We start from the raw sequence: 14,100 nt of genomic DNA, 5'->3' as shown, positions 1-14,100 counted from the left end.
AATGCCATCAATTTTTTTTTTCTTTTTTTTTTCGAAAATGACATTTTTACTCTCTCACCCTCATCATCTTCAAGTAATTACAAGATTGCCATTGTCATCAATACCACAACCACCATGAACAACCAATTTGAAGCTCTTAATGCTCCCAAAATCGATTTACCCTTCTTCTTTTTCCATTCTTGTGAACTAAACACAACATATCTCTCAATTTCTCTCCACAATGAGCTAAAAAAACCCAAGATTTTGATTCTAAATTTTTTATGGTTCATAGAGTCATAGAAGCTAACAATTATGGGTGGGTGACTTTCGTTTGTGATTCTGTGTGCTTGGAGAAGCCTTATGTATGCTAAGGAACTTATCTCACCAATTTAAGGTATGACATCGAGTTTTTTTCCAGATCTGTTCGTCAGACGACTTACTTGGGAAGTCGTCTGGCTGTAGACGACTTACCTTTCAGTCGTCTGGCTGTAGACGACTTACCTGGAAGTCGTCTGGTCAACGCAGAGGTTATTTTTACAATTGACTTTGAAATCTGTAACCTGAGACGACTGAAAGTTAAGTCGTCTACTATTGTTTGGATTCAAAAAAAATTCCAAAGAACCTAGACGACTTACATTTCAGTCGTCATAGGTTAGTTTTGCATTTGACTGGATAATTTCAGAAGTTTGACTTCCCCAGACGACTTACATTTCAGTTGTCTGGCGAAAATTAAAATAATAATATTTTTTTAAAAGTAGACGACTTAAAGTTAAGTCGTCATAGGTTAGTTTTGCAATTGAAAAAAAAAACTTCAAGATTTAATTATACACAGACGACTTATAATTCAGTCGTCCACCAGACGACTTAATTGTAAGTCGTCCAGGACTTTTTTCCGAGATTCTGGTCAAACCTCGTAAATCCTAGACGACTTACATTTCAGTCGTCTCGTGGACGACTGAATTATAAGTCGTCTGTATATAATTAAATCTTGAAGTTTTTTTTTTCAATTGCAAAACTAACCTACGACGACTTAACTTTAAGTCGTCTACTTTTAAAAAAATATTATTATTTTAATTTTCACTAGACGACTGAAATGTAAGTCGTCCAAAAAGTCAAACTTCTGAAATAATCCAGTCAAAGGCAAAACTAACCTCTGACGACTGAAATGTAAGTCGTCTAGCTTTTTTGGAGTTTTTTTTTTAACCAAACAATAGTAGACGACTTAACTTTCAGTCGTCCGAAATAACAGATTTCAAAGTCAATTGCAAAAATAACCTCTGCGTTGACCAGACGACATATAGTTTAGTCGTCTAGACAACTTAGATTGAAGTCGTCCGCGTCTTCTCCACTAGTTTTTAAGTCTTCTACGTTAGTTTTTGAATAACTTGTATTTTTAAGAATGATAAGTAACTTCAAGATATGTAAAACTCATATTTACAAAATATGTTCTCTCCCTTAGTTTTACTAAATTTGACTAAGTTTTTCAATGCAAACTTATAAAAAATATGATATGCTTTGACTAGTTACTATTGTTTGTTTCCATCTCTTACCAACATTCTTGTTTATTATGATGAGAAAAAGGCCATTGGAGTTTATTATTGCATATGAGAGATCCAAAGATAAGAAAAAGGCTACTGAAGTCTATTATTTCATTGATTTGTAAATGTGTAAACACATTGTTAGCACATTTAATACATCTTGGAAAATATTATTACTGATTTTACAAAAAATTCACAACTAAAAGAGTATACATGCAATTCACAACTTGAGTAGATGAGTAGACAAGACCAGACAACTTGAGTAGATGAGTAGACAAGACCAGACAACTTTTAAGAAGTCCAGATGACTTCTAAGAAGTCCAGACGACTTCCAGGAAGTTCAGACGACTTTTAGGAAGTCCAGACGACTTCCAGACGACTTTACAGGAAGTCCAGACGACTTTACAGGAAGTCCAGACGACTTCCAGACGACTTTACAGGAAGTCCAGACGACTTTACAGGAAGTCCAGACGACTTCCAGACGACTTCCAGATGACTTTACAGGAAGTCCAGACGACTTTTAGGAAGTCCAGACGACTTCCAGACGACTTCCAGACGACTAACAAGTAAGTCGTCCCAAAAGTCTTCCAGATCTGAAAAACCTGCATATTAAATCCAGATCTGAAAAACCTGCATATTCAAAAACGTTCAAATGGCTTAAAAACAGAAAAAATGAATGGAAGATTAGATAAATCTACCTTTATAGAACACACAAAAATACATATCTAAAAATAATAGATCTACCTTTAAATTAGTGGAAGATGAGTACCATCTAATTAAAAACCTGCAAAAAAAAATAGATTAGTAACAAAGACATGAGACAAAATTGAAAAATTCATATAAAGTTTGGTGTTTTCAAGTCAAAGAGATTAAAGTGGGTTTGGAGAGTTTTAGTTTGGGAAAAAAGTAAGAACTTTATACAACAAGAAGTTACCAAATGAAGAAAAATCAGACATAAGAACTTACCAAAACGCTCAGAAAAATCCAGACGACTTCCTAGAAGTCCAGACGACTTCCTGGAAGTCTAGACGACTTCCTGGAAGTCCAGACGACTTCCTGGAAGTCCAGACGACTTCCAAGAAGTCCAGACGACTTCCAGACGACTTCCAGACGACTTCCAGACGACTAACACGTAAGTCGTCCCAGAAGTCTTCCAGATCTGAAAAACCTGCACATCAAATCCAGATCTGAAAAACCTGCATATCCAAAAACGTTCAAATGACTTAAAAATAGAAAAAATGAGTGGAAGATTAGATAAATCTACATTTATAGAACACACAAAAATACATATCTAAAATTAATAGATCTACCTCTAAATTAGTGGAAGATGAGTACCACTTGATTAAAAACCTGTAAAAGAGATAGATTAGTAAGAAATACATGAGACAAAACTGAAAAATTCATATAAAGTTTGGTGTTTTCAAGTCAAAGAGATTAGAGAGAGGTTGGAGAGTTTTAGAATGATGAACATTACATTTTTGTTGCAGCCATTTGAGAGGAGGAGAGAGAATGTGTAAATTTTTCTTTATATAGGGAGGCAAAAAATCTAATTAGGTTAAATATTTTTGACTCAGACGACTTCCTGGACGACTTACATTTCAGTCGTCTGGTGAAGAAATTAAAACAGACGACTTACATGTAAGTCGTCCAGAAGAGTTTAATATTTTTAGCGGGAAATTAAATATTTTTAGTGGGAAACTAAAATAGAAGACTTTCCAGACGACTTACAAGTAAATCGTCTGGACGACTTACAAGTAAGTCGTCTGGACGACTGAAATATACGTCGTCCGGGTAAATTATTCAACAGACGACTGAAATATAAGTCGTCCACACCCTAAACATAACCCCTAAACTTAATTATCTAATTAAACACTTCATAAAACCAAATCAAACTTGAAAAGTGTTTACTATACACAGAAATAAACACATATTAGTGAAAACTAATTTCTGAAAAAAACATTTTAGTTTTCCAAAATCTAACCCTAACAATCCATACAATACTACAACATATGTTTGCCAAACTCCTAAACCAAAGTATTTCATGATTCACTACTTCCACTCATCTATCTTCAAAACAAATCAATTTTATCATATCTTAATTTATATCACTTAAAACTGTTTATAATTACTTGATTTTTATTTTTCACGCATCAAAATATTTTTTACAAGATTTATAAATTATTTTTAAAATAAGCTGGTACCAGACGACTGAAACTTCAGTCGTCTAGACGACTTCCAACAATTCAGACGACTCAGACGATTTACTGGGGCTATATTCGTAAAAATGGCTTCTGTTTTTTTGTTTGGTCACAAGGGGCTGAGCTGTAATTTCACTAGGCTTTTAGGTTAGTTTTGCATTTGATTCAAGTTTGGGTATAGGTTTGGGATTAAAATCAAGTTGTGGGTTAGTTTTGGCAAAAACCCCTTAAAATTTTGGGATGTGCGTACGATATATACTTTTATTTTATTGGTTTTGTTGTTTATCAAATTATATACTAGCTAGATCGTGCAAATTGTTTTTTTTTTTTTTTGCTAAAAAAATTTGTTTAGATTAGATCTTGCGCTTTTGTAAATATCTATACAATTATTAGGAACGAATGCGCTAATCCCTCCAAATTCAGCCTTTATTTCATTTCTTTTATCTTACTGTGTACGTATGTGAACGGATTATATATTCGGTTGAATGTAGTCGCATTTTTATATCGTTGCGTAAAGAACAAGGAAGCTTAACATGTAGCCATACTTCTTAAAGGAGCTATCCAAATATATAACTTTTGTTTAGTTTGAAGGTATTCTGTATAGAATGATTCAAATTATCTCCCACGAAGAAGAAGTGTAGTTCACATATAAACCTTATCTCTGAGTATAGCTATCCGAATAGTTGTGAAATTTAAATTTGTTCTTTTTAAAAATGCATGGATTGTGTTCTTTAATCCCTTTCAGATTTATATTTATGTTTGCTTATTTCCCTTGACATTGTAAAATAGTAGTAACATGCTAGAAAGAAGAAAATCATTGCTTTGCTTCTGGAGCGTTGACTGTGTATCACGTGGGGGTATCAAAACGAAGCGATAAACGTTGGAACTCGCTCTCTGGTCGGAACGTAAATTGAAAGAACAACAACACATGAAATTTGATTCATCTCTAAATAGTTGTCCTCACTTATCTGACAAAAGATCGTTTATATTATTACGCGTAATATAATAAATGCTTAAGAGAACTATAAGCATATTTATACTAGGAGCAAAAATATTTATAATTGTATGAAGCTAACTGAAACTTTTGTGCATTGAGTAGGGGACAACATCTGCTTAGTGACAGCGCTTGTCTCTCTAGGCATCTTATTGTTATAATGCATCAGTTTAGTTCTTTTCGGTGATTTCTTGAATCTTGTCTTGTATAACTAATGTCCATACTGTTTTAATTTAGTATGATCAGGCGCAGGAGCATGTAATAATCACCAAATCTTGATTTTTAATTGAGACATAAGAAGATTGATTACTGGCGGAATAAATATTGAACACCAAAAAATAACCTTGCACACTAATTATGGTTCAATTTTCATGATGCTAAAGAACTAGCATTTCATTTGGAAGTATTTTATTTACTGGATATGTTTTGTATGATAGATGTCTATACTATGTACTATATAGTTTAGCTTTGAATTTAAAATTGTCACTTTTCGAGAATATGAGATTTCAAAGAATGCAAGATAAAATGAACGTCAATGGGTTATATTTTTTTATATGAAATATTGAGGATAGTGAGTGAATTTAATTTCAGCTACTTTTCCCTATCTGCTTAAGAGTAGGCATGTCTCCTTTGTCTTGCTTGGGATCCTTATGTAACCGCTAAGCTTTATATCCGTTTGTTTCTCCACACTCACGTTCACCAAAACGTCTTGGTCAAACAAACTCTTGGTTCGCACCATGACATTTGAACTCTCGTAGACAGTGTACCCTCCCAAACATGATCCCAGTCTCGGTAGATGAAACCATCATATTGGCTTTTATCAACTTTAATTTAGGTGCAAGTGTATAAGATACTGAAGACGTTCGACGAGCTTCAGATCTCCCCATGGGTCAATTCCAAACACATACCCTGGGTGATTTCTTTAGTATAACAACAAGGACAATGTCACCAGTAAAAACAAATCAGTCGACGGAGACCGGTTCCGATACGCCGAGCAATACATTGACTAATATAAAGCCTCGATATTATTATTAAATATCCAAGACTTCCATTGAGATTGAGAGGTCACGGGAAACGGGTATTAACTGCTGAGCTAACGATAAATAACATAACGAGTTTCCATATTTCATGGTTATAAAATCTTCACCAGTCAATCAATAATATTGTAAATAACCGAAAAAACATGAAATCCAAACTTGACCGCATAGACAAACCCCGAAAAACTGTACTTTTGGCATGGGTTTCCAAAATATATCAATAAAACCCATCCATCATTAACACCAAACGAAACGTTGTTTTTCTTCTTGTTAGTCCTAGAAGTAGTGTACTTAAATCTCGCGTAGCGGCTGTCATAAAACCCGGCATCCAAATCAGAGTGAACCTGTGGCACAAAATGTCGTTAATACTGAAAAAATTACCAAACCGAACATTCCTTATCAATTTGCAACTAATGATAAAATCACAAGGCTTCAAAAGTTTGTTGTTTACCTTCTCCAGAAGATTTTTTCTTGCCCCAGCATTTTAGTTTGTTGCTGAGAGGAGTTTTTGACACCGGAATGAATTTCCCCACCAGAGCAAGAGGCCAACTGCTCATTTTTAACAAAAAAGTTTTGTGTTCAAAGTTAGAAGTGTTTCAACAAGCACTGCACATGTAAATGTAGACAGTATATAAAATAAAAAAACGTGACCTGATCACACCGATGCCAACACATATTAGCCATTGTTGCCAGTTAAGTTTTGTTGTGGAAGCGAATTTGCCGAGGAACTCAACAATGATAACCTGACAAACGACAAAATAAGATTTAGTCTCCATGTGGAAAGAATAAAGGATGTGTAAATTGCAATACGTTTTTGTGATGGACTCAATTATTAGTATTATTATTATACCTGGAGGACGAGAGTTATGACTATTATTCCCATGAAGAGACGATTCTTGATAACGCCTTTGAAGATGTTCTTCTCGTCTGGTTTTCGAGCATTGAACTCGTTAAATGCCTGTCAAAACCAAAAAAAAAAAATCAAATTAACAAACGCGCTTGTTTACATGCTCAGGCCTTTTGATTTCAGTTTACTTACTTGGCAGAGAACAAAGGCGTTGAAAATTATCGTGTTCTTCACTCTGGTGGCATGTGTAGGAACTTCATGCTCAAGGCCAAGTATGCTTATGCCTCGGAAATTGAGAAGTAGCAATACACTCACTTGATAGATAGCCTGAAAGTTTTATATTAGTATGGGAGTGATTTCAAATATACAAAGAGGGGTTTTTTAGTCATCGACTTTTTTTTTTTACCTGAATCAACAGGTTCCTCCACATGATGTTGGTAATAAGAGGCTCCTTTCTGCCCACGGGAGGCCTTCCCATGAGATGATCAGTGGGTGGTTCGGTAGCCAAAGCCAATGCTCCGAGAGTGTCCATAATCAGATTAACCCACAGAAGCTGTATGACAAAAAAAAAACGTCAAGTGTATGAACAAAACTATATGTGTTTAGTTGGGGAGAGAGATTTGAAACGAGCCAAAAGAAACAGAAACTCAAACCTGCACAGCGGTAAGTGGAACGTCACCACTTGAGATAGCAGCTACAACGTTAATGACAAGAGCGGCAACATTGACTGTGAGCTGAAACTGGATGAATTTCTGAATGTTGGCGTAGACTGATCGTCCCCAGCGAACAACCTATACATCAGACGCCATCCAATGTTTGGTTTGAATATCGAATAATCAGATTCAATTGCGAGAAAAACTTTCTAGATTTTGGCAATGAAGTGAATTTGAACAAACCTTGACAACTGAAGCAAAGTTATCATCCAAGATGATGATGTCCGAACTTTCCTTAGCCACTTCTGTTCCTGCTATTCCCATAGCAAGACCAATATCGGCCTGAAAATCCAATTAAAATATCCAACACCAATCAGAAAATGATCGGCTCTGAATAAGCATAGACAAATAAAAAAATACTTGGCAAATCGAGCTTTCAATAGTTGTAGGCTTCGGCGTAACCAGTTTTAAAAATTAGCAAAACTGTTTACCTCGTGCAGTGCAGGAGCGTCATTTGTCCCATCTCCGGTCACAGCAACAACATGCCCACGTCTTCTCAGAGATTGTACCAGCAGAAGCTTGTCATTGGGAGATGATCGGCCCATAACCTTCACACGTGAAGCAAACAATTAAATTTCTAGATAGCCTGTTACTACTTATCATATTACAATTGGATGACACCCATTCAGACTGAGAATTCAAAAGTGGTGTTATCAACATTACCGATATTTTGTCACTAATCTTGTCCCTTTCTGCATCAGTCAAGGCGCGGAATGATTTTCCTTCAATGAGAGTAGGCTCGGAGGCATCAGCATCTGAGGTTAATATTCCACACTCCAAAGCAATAGCCCTGGCAGTTTGGACGTTGTCTCCAGTGACCATACGGACCTGAACATCAACAAATACAATAAAGTGATGATGCAAGCGTTACTAGCAGGCTAAAACGAGGAAACAAATAGCAATGAGACTTTAAATAAAACAAGTACCTTGACACCAGCATTCTGACACAACTGAACTGAATCTTTGACTCCTGGTCTACATGGATCCTGTGCACATTTCAAACAATTCGTTAAGAAACTCTACCAAGAATATTGCAGAACATAACATACGGGTTGTTGTCTGAAATATAAGAAAATTGGTGTTAAGCGAAAAACCGAAAGCAATCTCGAAGGATGAGAGGCACACTACCACAAATTTTGCTTAACTAATCTCCAGATAAAGTAAAACGTACAGAAATAAACCAAATCAATCCTCACCTTTATGCCTACTATAGCTAGCAAAATAAGGTCGTCTTCTGGGAGTACCCACTTTGAGAGTTCTTCGCCTGTTGGGACCTTTTCAGCTTCATAGTGTCTAAAGGCCAGTGCGACACATCGTAAGGTTCTTCCAGCCATCTCTTCGATACCATTCTTGAAATACTGTGCCTGGAAACATCAAAGAAACACAGTAACCATAAGGTAAATTGCAGAATCATACAGATACGACAAATTTAAGAGGTTAATAAATTAGACTTCTTTTCACAAACCTTGTCTTCAGTCATTGGTGCCACATTACCATCCTCATCGATGTAGCTTCTGCAAGATGCAAGGACAATTTCAGAAGCTCCTTTCCAGTGAACATGAACTTCACCATCAGCCTGATAAGTAATATCATAAACAGAAAAAGTCAATTGAAAAACTGAACCATGCTTATAGAGAACTGAGAGAGCCAAATCACTTCAACTGCAGCGATATATTAGACCCTTCTTTCACAACCTTACAGATACAGAGTAAAAGAAATCCCATGACAAGAAAAGGATGAATAATATGTATGTTTTATTCCTCATAAACTCATGGTATTTTTGCCCAAAAAGCCAAAACCCATAATAGCATTTATATTTTAGCAGGAGAAACGTTACCGTTTTTACAGCAACACCACCACGTTTCTTCTCTGAGTTAAACGGAAAAGCATGAAGAATAGAAGACTGCGATCTGGCTGTATCGAAATTCATGCCCAGCTGAAAGAGAGGGGAAATACAAATCACGCCTCAACTAATAGGTATCAAACTATCTTCGAACTAGAAAACTTTAAGAAATTTTAAACCTTAATTCCCCAGCCAAGAATGGCTTTTTCTGTTGGTGAACCAGAGAACTCTAAATCACCGCCACCCTGTGAGCAAATAAAACCCCATGAGTGTCTTCTCTAACAGGACGCAGTGTTCAGGAAATTATCTTAAAAGTTGCATTCCTCAGTCAAGCTATCAAAGCTACTACTTACCTCTGGGACGTAAATACTACCAGTTGTGTTTTGAGCTATTCCTTCAACGCATAATGAAGTGATAGTTGCTGGCAATTGTTCAGTATCGGTTTTCTTTCCCCCCGCATAAGACTCAACCACTGTCATCTATGTTTTTTTTGGAAAAAGAAAAAATTAGTAACATCAAGTGATTAAACTTTCTTAAGTATATTACTCTAATTTAGAGCAAGAACCCAACCCAGATTTGTAAACACAAAACACACCTGATTCAAAGTTAGTGTTCCAGTTTTATCGCTGCAAATAGTGGTGGCAGAGCCCATTGTCTCACAAGCAGATAGCCTCCGCACCTGTGTGTCAAATATTTGTCATGTTGATAGAGCTTCTAAGAGAACATACATTGTTCACTCCCATCACACAAGAAAGATAGGGAGACGGAAAAGTAATCATACCAAAGCCTTGTCTGCCATCATTTTCCTCATTGAATAGGCAAGACTGAAACGAAACAAAAATAGTAGAAAAGCAAATACAATCAGCAAAGAAAAGTGAACTTTTTAAACTATGAAACTAGCACACAAAACAGAGTAGTTGAAAGGGAACATAACTTTCTGATGTAGCAAGATAGAAAGTGCTTACGTCAACGTAACTGCCAATGGAAGACCCTCAGGCACTGCCACTACTACAATCGTGACCTGCACCAATAGCAGAGTATTAGCATTTCGACAGAAAATTAAAGATTCTTACTGTCCGCTCCCTTTATGGTTACGATGATAACTAAGAGACATACCGCTACGGTAATAACTTTGATCACATCATCAACTACATGACCGATTTTTGTCTTTCCTTTGACAAATTGAGGACCTCCCCTTTCGTCTTCAGTGTGACCGGTGAAATATCTGCAAAAAAGAGAGAACAACATACATAATTATACACATGCAGTGATGACGATAAGGATTAAGTTTCAAAACAATAACCAGCAAAGATAGAATCCTTACCGAACCAGTAGAATCACTAGCACACACGCAGCAACAAATAACCCAATGGATCCGATAAATGTAGCTACCCCATTTAATCGCACCTAGTACAAGCCCGTCAAAGATTAGCTGAATTTGTAAAAGAAATGAAGATTCAGTGTTAAGTGTTAACAATGGTCTAAAAATCTACCTGCAAGGGAGTTTCTTCACCATTGTCTTCAGAAATACTGGCCATCAGCAATCCCCATTCAGTGTTGACTCCAACACCAGTAACCTTGCATAAAGAAAATACATACATAATTTAACTATCTCCTCAGATGTACCAACTTTTTAGTATTAGCTAATAATTATTTTATGCTATGCAAAAAGAAAAACTAGGAGGAATCCTACCAGCATAACACCATTTCCATCTGCCACTTTACAGCCAGACATTAGGAATGGGTCCTTGTTAGCGTCTTTGTTAACCTATCAAGAAAAGAACAGCAGACAGTTAAGCGTTATCCCAAAAGGAAACAACTTCACTGTCATAGAAAACAAAAACATACGATTTTGCTCTCTCCAGTCATGCTAGACTCATCAAGGGCAAGAGAGTGGCCAGCTATCAGCACTCCATCTGCAGGGACCTAAAGATCGTTTTCACTTTCAGTTAGACTCAAGGTATTATGGACGAAGGGAAAATTAAAAGGAATTGAATAAACCATATACCTGATTGCCAATGTTGAGGGGTATGACATCACCAACCACAAGGTCATATATTGACACTTCCACTCGTCTTCCACCTCTTACAACCTGTACAGCAATCAACGGTGTAACTAAGAAGTAAACATGAAAAAGAGAGAATGAGAAAAGATTTACACTAGTGCAAATTCATACCTCCAGATGTATGTTTCTCTTTTCATCATTCAAGTTCTGAAACTGGAGGGACTGTTTGTAGTCACTGACAGCTGCAGAGGAGGAGAATGCATCAGAAACAAATACATACAGGAGTCATTCCTAAGATAATTCAGTTGAACAGAAAAGGATTTACCAGTCACAACAACCACAAGAATTACTGCAAATGCAATGCTTCCTCCATCATACCATCCTTCTTTGATACCCTGTAACGGTTAAATTGCAGTTGACATTACACTTCTGAAAGAGGGAAGAGCAGATTTGATTAATTAACTTCATCAACAAACCTCCGTTTTTATCCCGAGAGCTAAAGACGCTACTGCAGCAACCATCAGAATGATCAACGTGAGATCCTGGCAAGCATCCCAAAGAAACCTCTGCAATAAACAAAAACAAGAAACCAACAGGCTTTAAGAAAGTGAGCAAGGAAAAACATACATTCAAGTAGCAAAAAAGAACTATCTACTAACCAGAAACCCTTTCCCTTTCTTGCGAGGGTACGTGTTTGAACCATAGACGGTCTTGCGATTTAGCAAATCATCATCATCCCCACTGATACCTTTCTCTACATTTGTCTTCAGTAACTCAGACAGCCCTTGAGCCTGATGCAATTTCCCACCAACAAATTAGTTCTGACCAAGAAAAAAATCAAGTACAGAAAAGCCAACAAAGAGACCACACAACGTACCCCTCCATACTGCTTCAGAGAACTAACGTTATGATCCTTCGACATCAACACAAGCTGCTCAGGTCCGATTCCAAAATCACCAGCTGGAGTAGCAGAAGCTACTGATTTTTCAACCCCTGAATAAAAAGAAGACCACACCAGTTAAATAAATATAAAAACTCCGCACAGCAAAAACGCACCAACATTACCTTGCTCACGCCCCATATCCATAAAACGATTTGCAGCCTAACACAAAAAAAAAACATTCATCATCAGTAAAAAAAAACGGTCCATATCACATTCACACCAACACCATGATTCTCACCAGCAGCTAGATAAAAAAAAAACTAACCAAAAGAGCATGAGCGTGGCCCCTGATCTTCTGTCTCATCTCCCTCGTCTCTTGCTCCTTCTTCAAATCCAGTGTGTAACGGAACCTCCTTGAAGCGTTGAGCACTAGTGCAGCTTTCTGCGAATATACAACACCAACGCTAAGATCGATTGCAGATACAAAAAAAATAAATCGCATCTACAAGAAGAAGGAGTAGGTCTTACTCTCCACTGTTGGAGCCGCTCGACGGAAGCATTCTTAGCGGGGATGGAGAAGGTGTCGCTATCGGAGTCGGCGGCGTCGCTTTTGCCGGACTCCAAATCGCTTCCCCGGCGTCTTCCCGGAGATTGCTTGAAGAGGCTAGTCATCGTAAGTCGCAGGAGAGAAAACACCACCCACTCACTCTCAATCCCTAAATCTGAGAAGGGAAAAGAAACAAAAAAAAGGATAAGTTGGCTGTTTATACTTTAAGAGGTTGCTTCTGCTTTCAACCAACCACGTGAAATAGCAAGCTGGTGAGGGAAAAAACAAAAAAAAAGTAAAGCTAAAGCCTCTCTTCGAATCAAAGTATTTTCCGAGAATCTCAATTTCAATTTCAAATTCGAATTTCAAATTTTCAGTTTCAGATTTTCTTCCGAATCTCACTGATATAAAAGCCAAAATCGATGTGCGCGAGGTCTCTTCCACCACGAGAAAAGCGCGCTTTGGCGGTTACGGTTAAAGCAAAGCAGTCAACAGATTTTCAACAAACGAAGAAGAAGAAGACGAATGGGAGACAAAGCGACCAACACTGCAAATCTTATACATTAAACAAAACTAATCTTATATATTAAAATATTATTTAAGACTCGGTTCAGCGAAAACCAATTAAAAATCGTAGTCGGTTTATAACCAAATTCTACCTGGACTGGAGGAAAACTCTGGTTAGTTCGCCGGAAAACGTTGCTTGTTCTCGTCGCTTTCAACTTTCTCTGTGGGGGAGAGAGAGAGAGAGAGCTTGGGAATATTTATAATCGATATACAAGTGTATCGTGTATGTATAGATAGACGAGGGATTAGGGTTGATGAGTAAATCTTCACATTCAAACTTTATAAAGAAGCCCCTGCTGGCCCGTTATTATGTAGTTACTTTCTTTTTTTTTCAACTACGCGACGTGGCACGCGTTAAATAAATGCTCGCAGTCGTGTTAGATTAGCCTTTTATTATTTTTAATTAATTAACAAATATCTGTATTATTCCTTTTAATTAAACCGAATCTATCTAAACAAAAAAAAGACCATTACAATTTACAAGTTTGAAATAGAGGGTTTCCCTAAGATATTTTTTTAGTTTATTTTCACCGGAAAAACCTCCAAATTTTTTTTATTGAAAAGTAAATATATTTATATCATTAGGATTAATTAACTCTAGATTTGAACCTAAGAAGTGGAATTTCGGGTCTAGTATATATCGGGCTCGGTTAACACTTCAGCTCGAATGTAATTTGTAACTCATATCAAAACCCATTTTGCAACCATACTTATTTTAGGATCAACTTTTTCCGTTTGGATTTTGAATATTTTTAGATATCATGGGAGTGATTGGTTGGACTTTATCTCCATACTTTAGCTTTATGTATTTCTAAAACACTAAATTTTACCAATTATGTTGTAGCTTTATTTTTGTTAGTCAAACCCTACACTAAATTTCTATTAACTTTTACCAATCATGCTTTAGCTTTATTTTTAAAGTTACAGCAAAAAAATTAAAGCAAATTTT

At 36.6% G+C, this 14,100-nt stretch overlaps 1 protein-coding gene across 2 annotated transcripts; it reads right to left on the bottom strand.

Annotated features, from left to right (window-relative positions):
- Window positions 1–5,786: 5,786 nt before the first annotated feature.
- LOC103851787 (calcium-transporting ATPase 8, plasma membrane-type) lies at window positions 5,787–13,483 on the bottom strand. 2 transcript variants are annotated; one of them, XM_033285094.1, is made up of 35 exons: window positions 13,244–13,461; window positions 12,987–13,139; window positions 12,566–12,759; window positions 12,363–12,479; window positions 12,220–12,256; window positions 12,032–12,147; window positions 11,814–11,945; window positions 11,631–11,720; window positions 11,480–11,549; window positions 11,326–11,396; window positions 11,158–11,241; window positions 10,998–11,075; window positions 10,843–10,917; window positions 10,643–10,726; window positions 10,474–10,556; window positions 10,266–10,374; window positions 10,115–10,170; window positions 9,931–9,973; window positions 9,745–9,828; window positions 9,503–9,628; window positions 9,329–9,394; window positions 9,144–9,242; window positions 8,772–8,882; window positions 8,503–8,670; window positions 8,233–8,292; window positions 7,970–8,134; window positions 7,738–7,854; window positions 7,490–7,588; window positions 7,247–7,384; window positions 7,000–7,146; window positions 6,786–6,920; window positions 6,597–6,704; window positions 6,398–6,489; window positions 6,198–6,295; window positions 5,787–6,090 (listed from the first exon to the last, which is right to left on the bottom strand). In XM_033285094.1, exons 3-35 carry the CDS (start codon window positions 12,707–12,709, stop codon window positions 6,080–6,082), a joined length of 3,213 nt encoding a protein of 1,070 aa, XP_033140985.1. In that variant the 5' UTR covers window positions 12,710–12,759; window positions 12,987–13,139; window positions 13,244–13,461; the 3' UTR covers window positions 5,787–6,079. The 2 variants fall into 2 exon arrangements, with proteins under 2 accessions (XP_033140985.1, XP_009126900.2); XM_009128652.3 differs by lacking the exon at window positions 12,987–13,139 and having other exon boundaries at window positions 13,244–13,483.
- Between the last annotated feature and the right edge of the window lie 617 nt (window positions 13,484–14,100).

Source organism: Brassica rapa, chromosome A02, assembly GCF_000309985.2.
Source record: "Brassica rapa cultivar Chiifu-401-42 chromosome A02, CAAS_Brap_v3.01, whole genome shotgun sequence".
In the NCBI taxonomy this organism is placed as follows: domain Eukaryota; kingdom Viridiplantae; phylum Streptophyta; class Magnoliopsida; order Brassicales; family Brassicaceae; genus Brassica; species Brassica rapa.
Note: the sequence above shows the minus strand (reverse complement) of the source record. Positions and strands in the feature narration are given on the sequence as shown.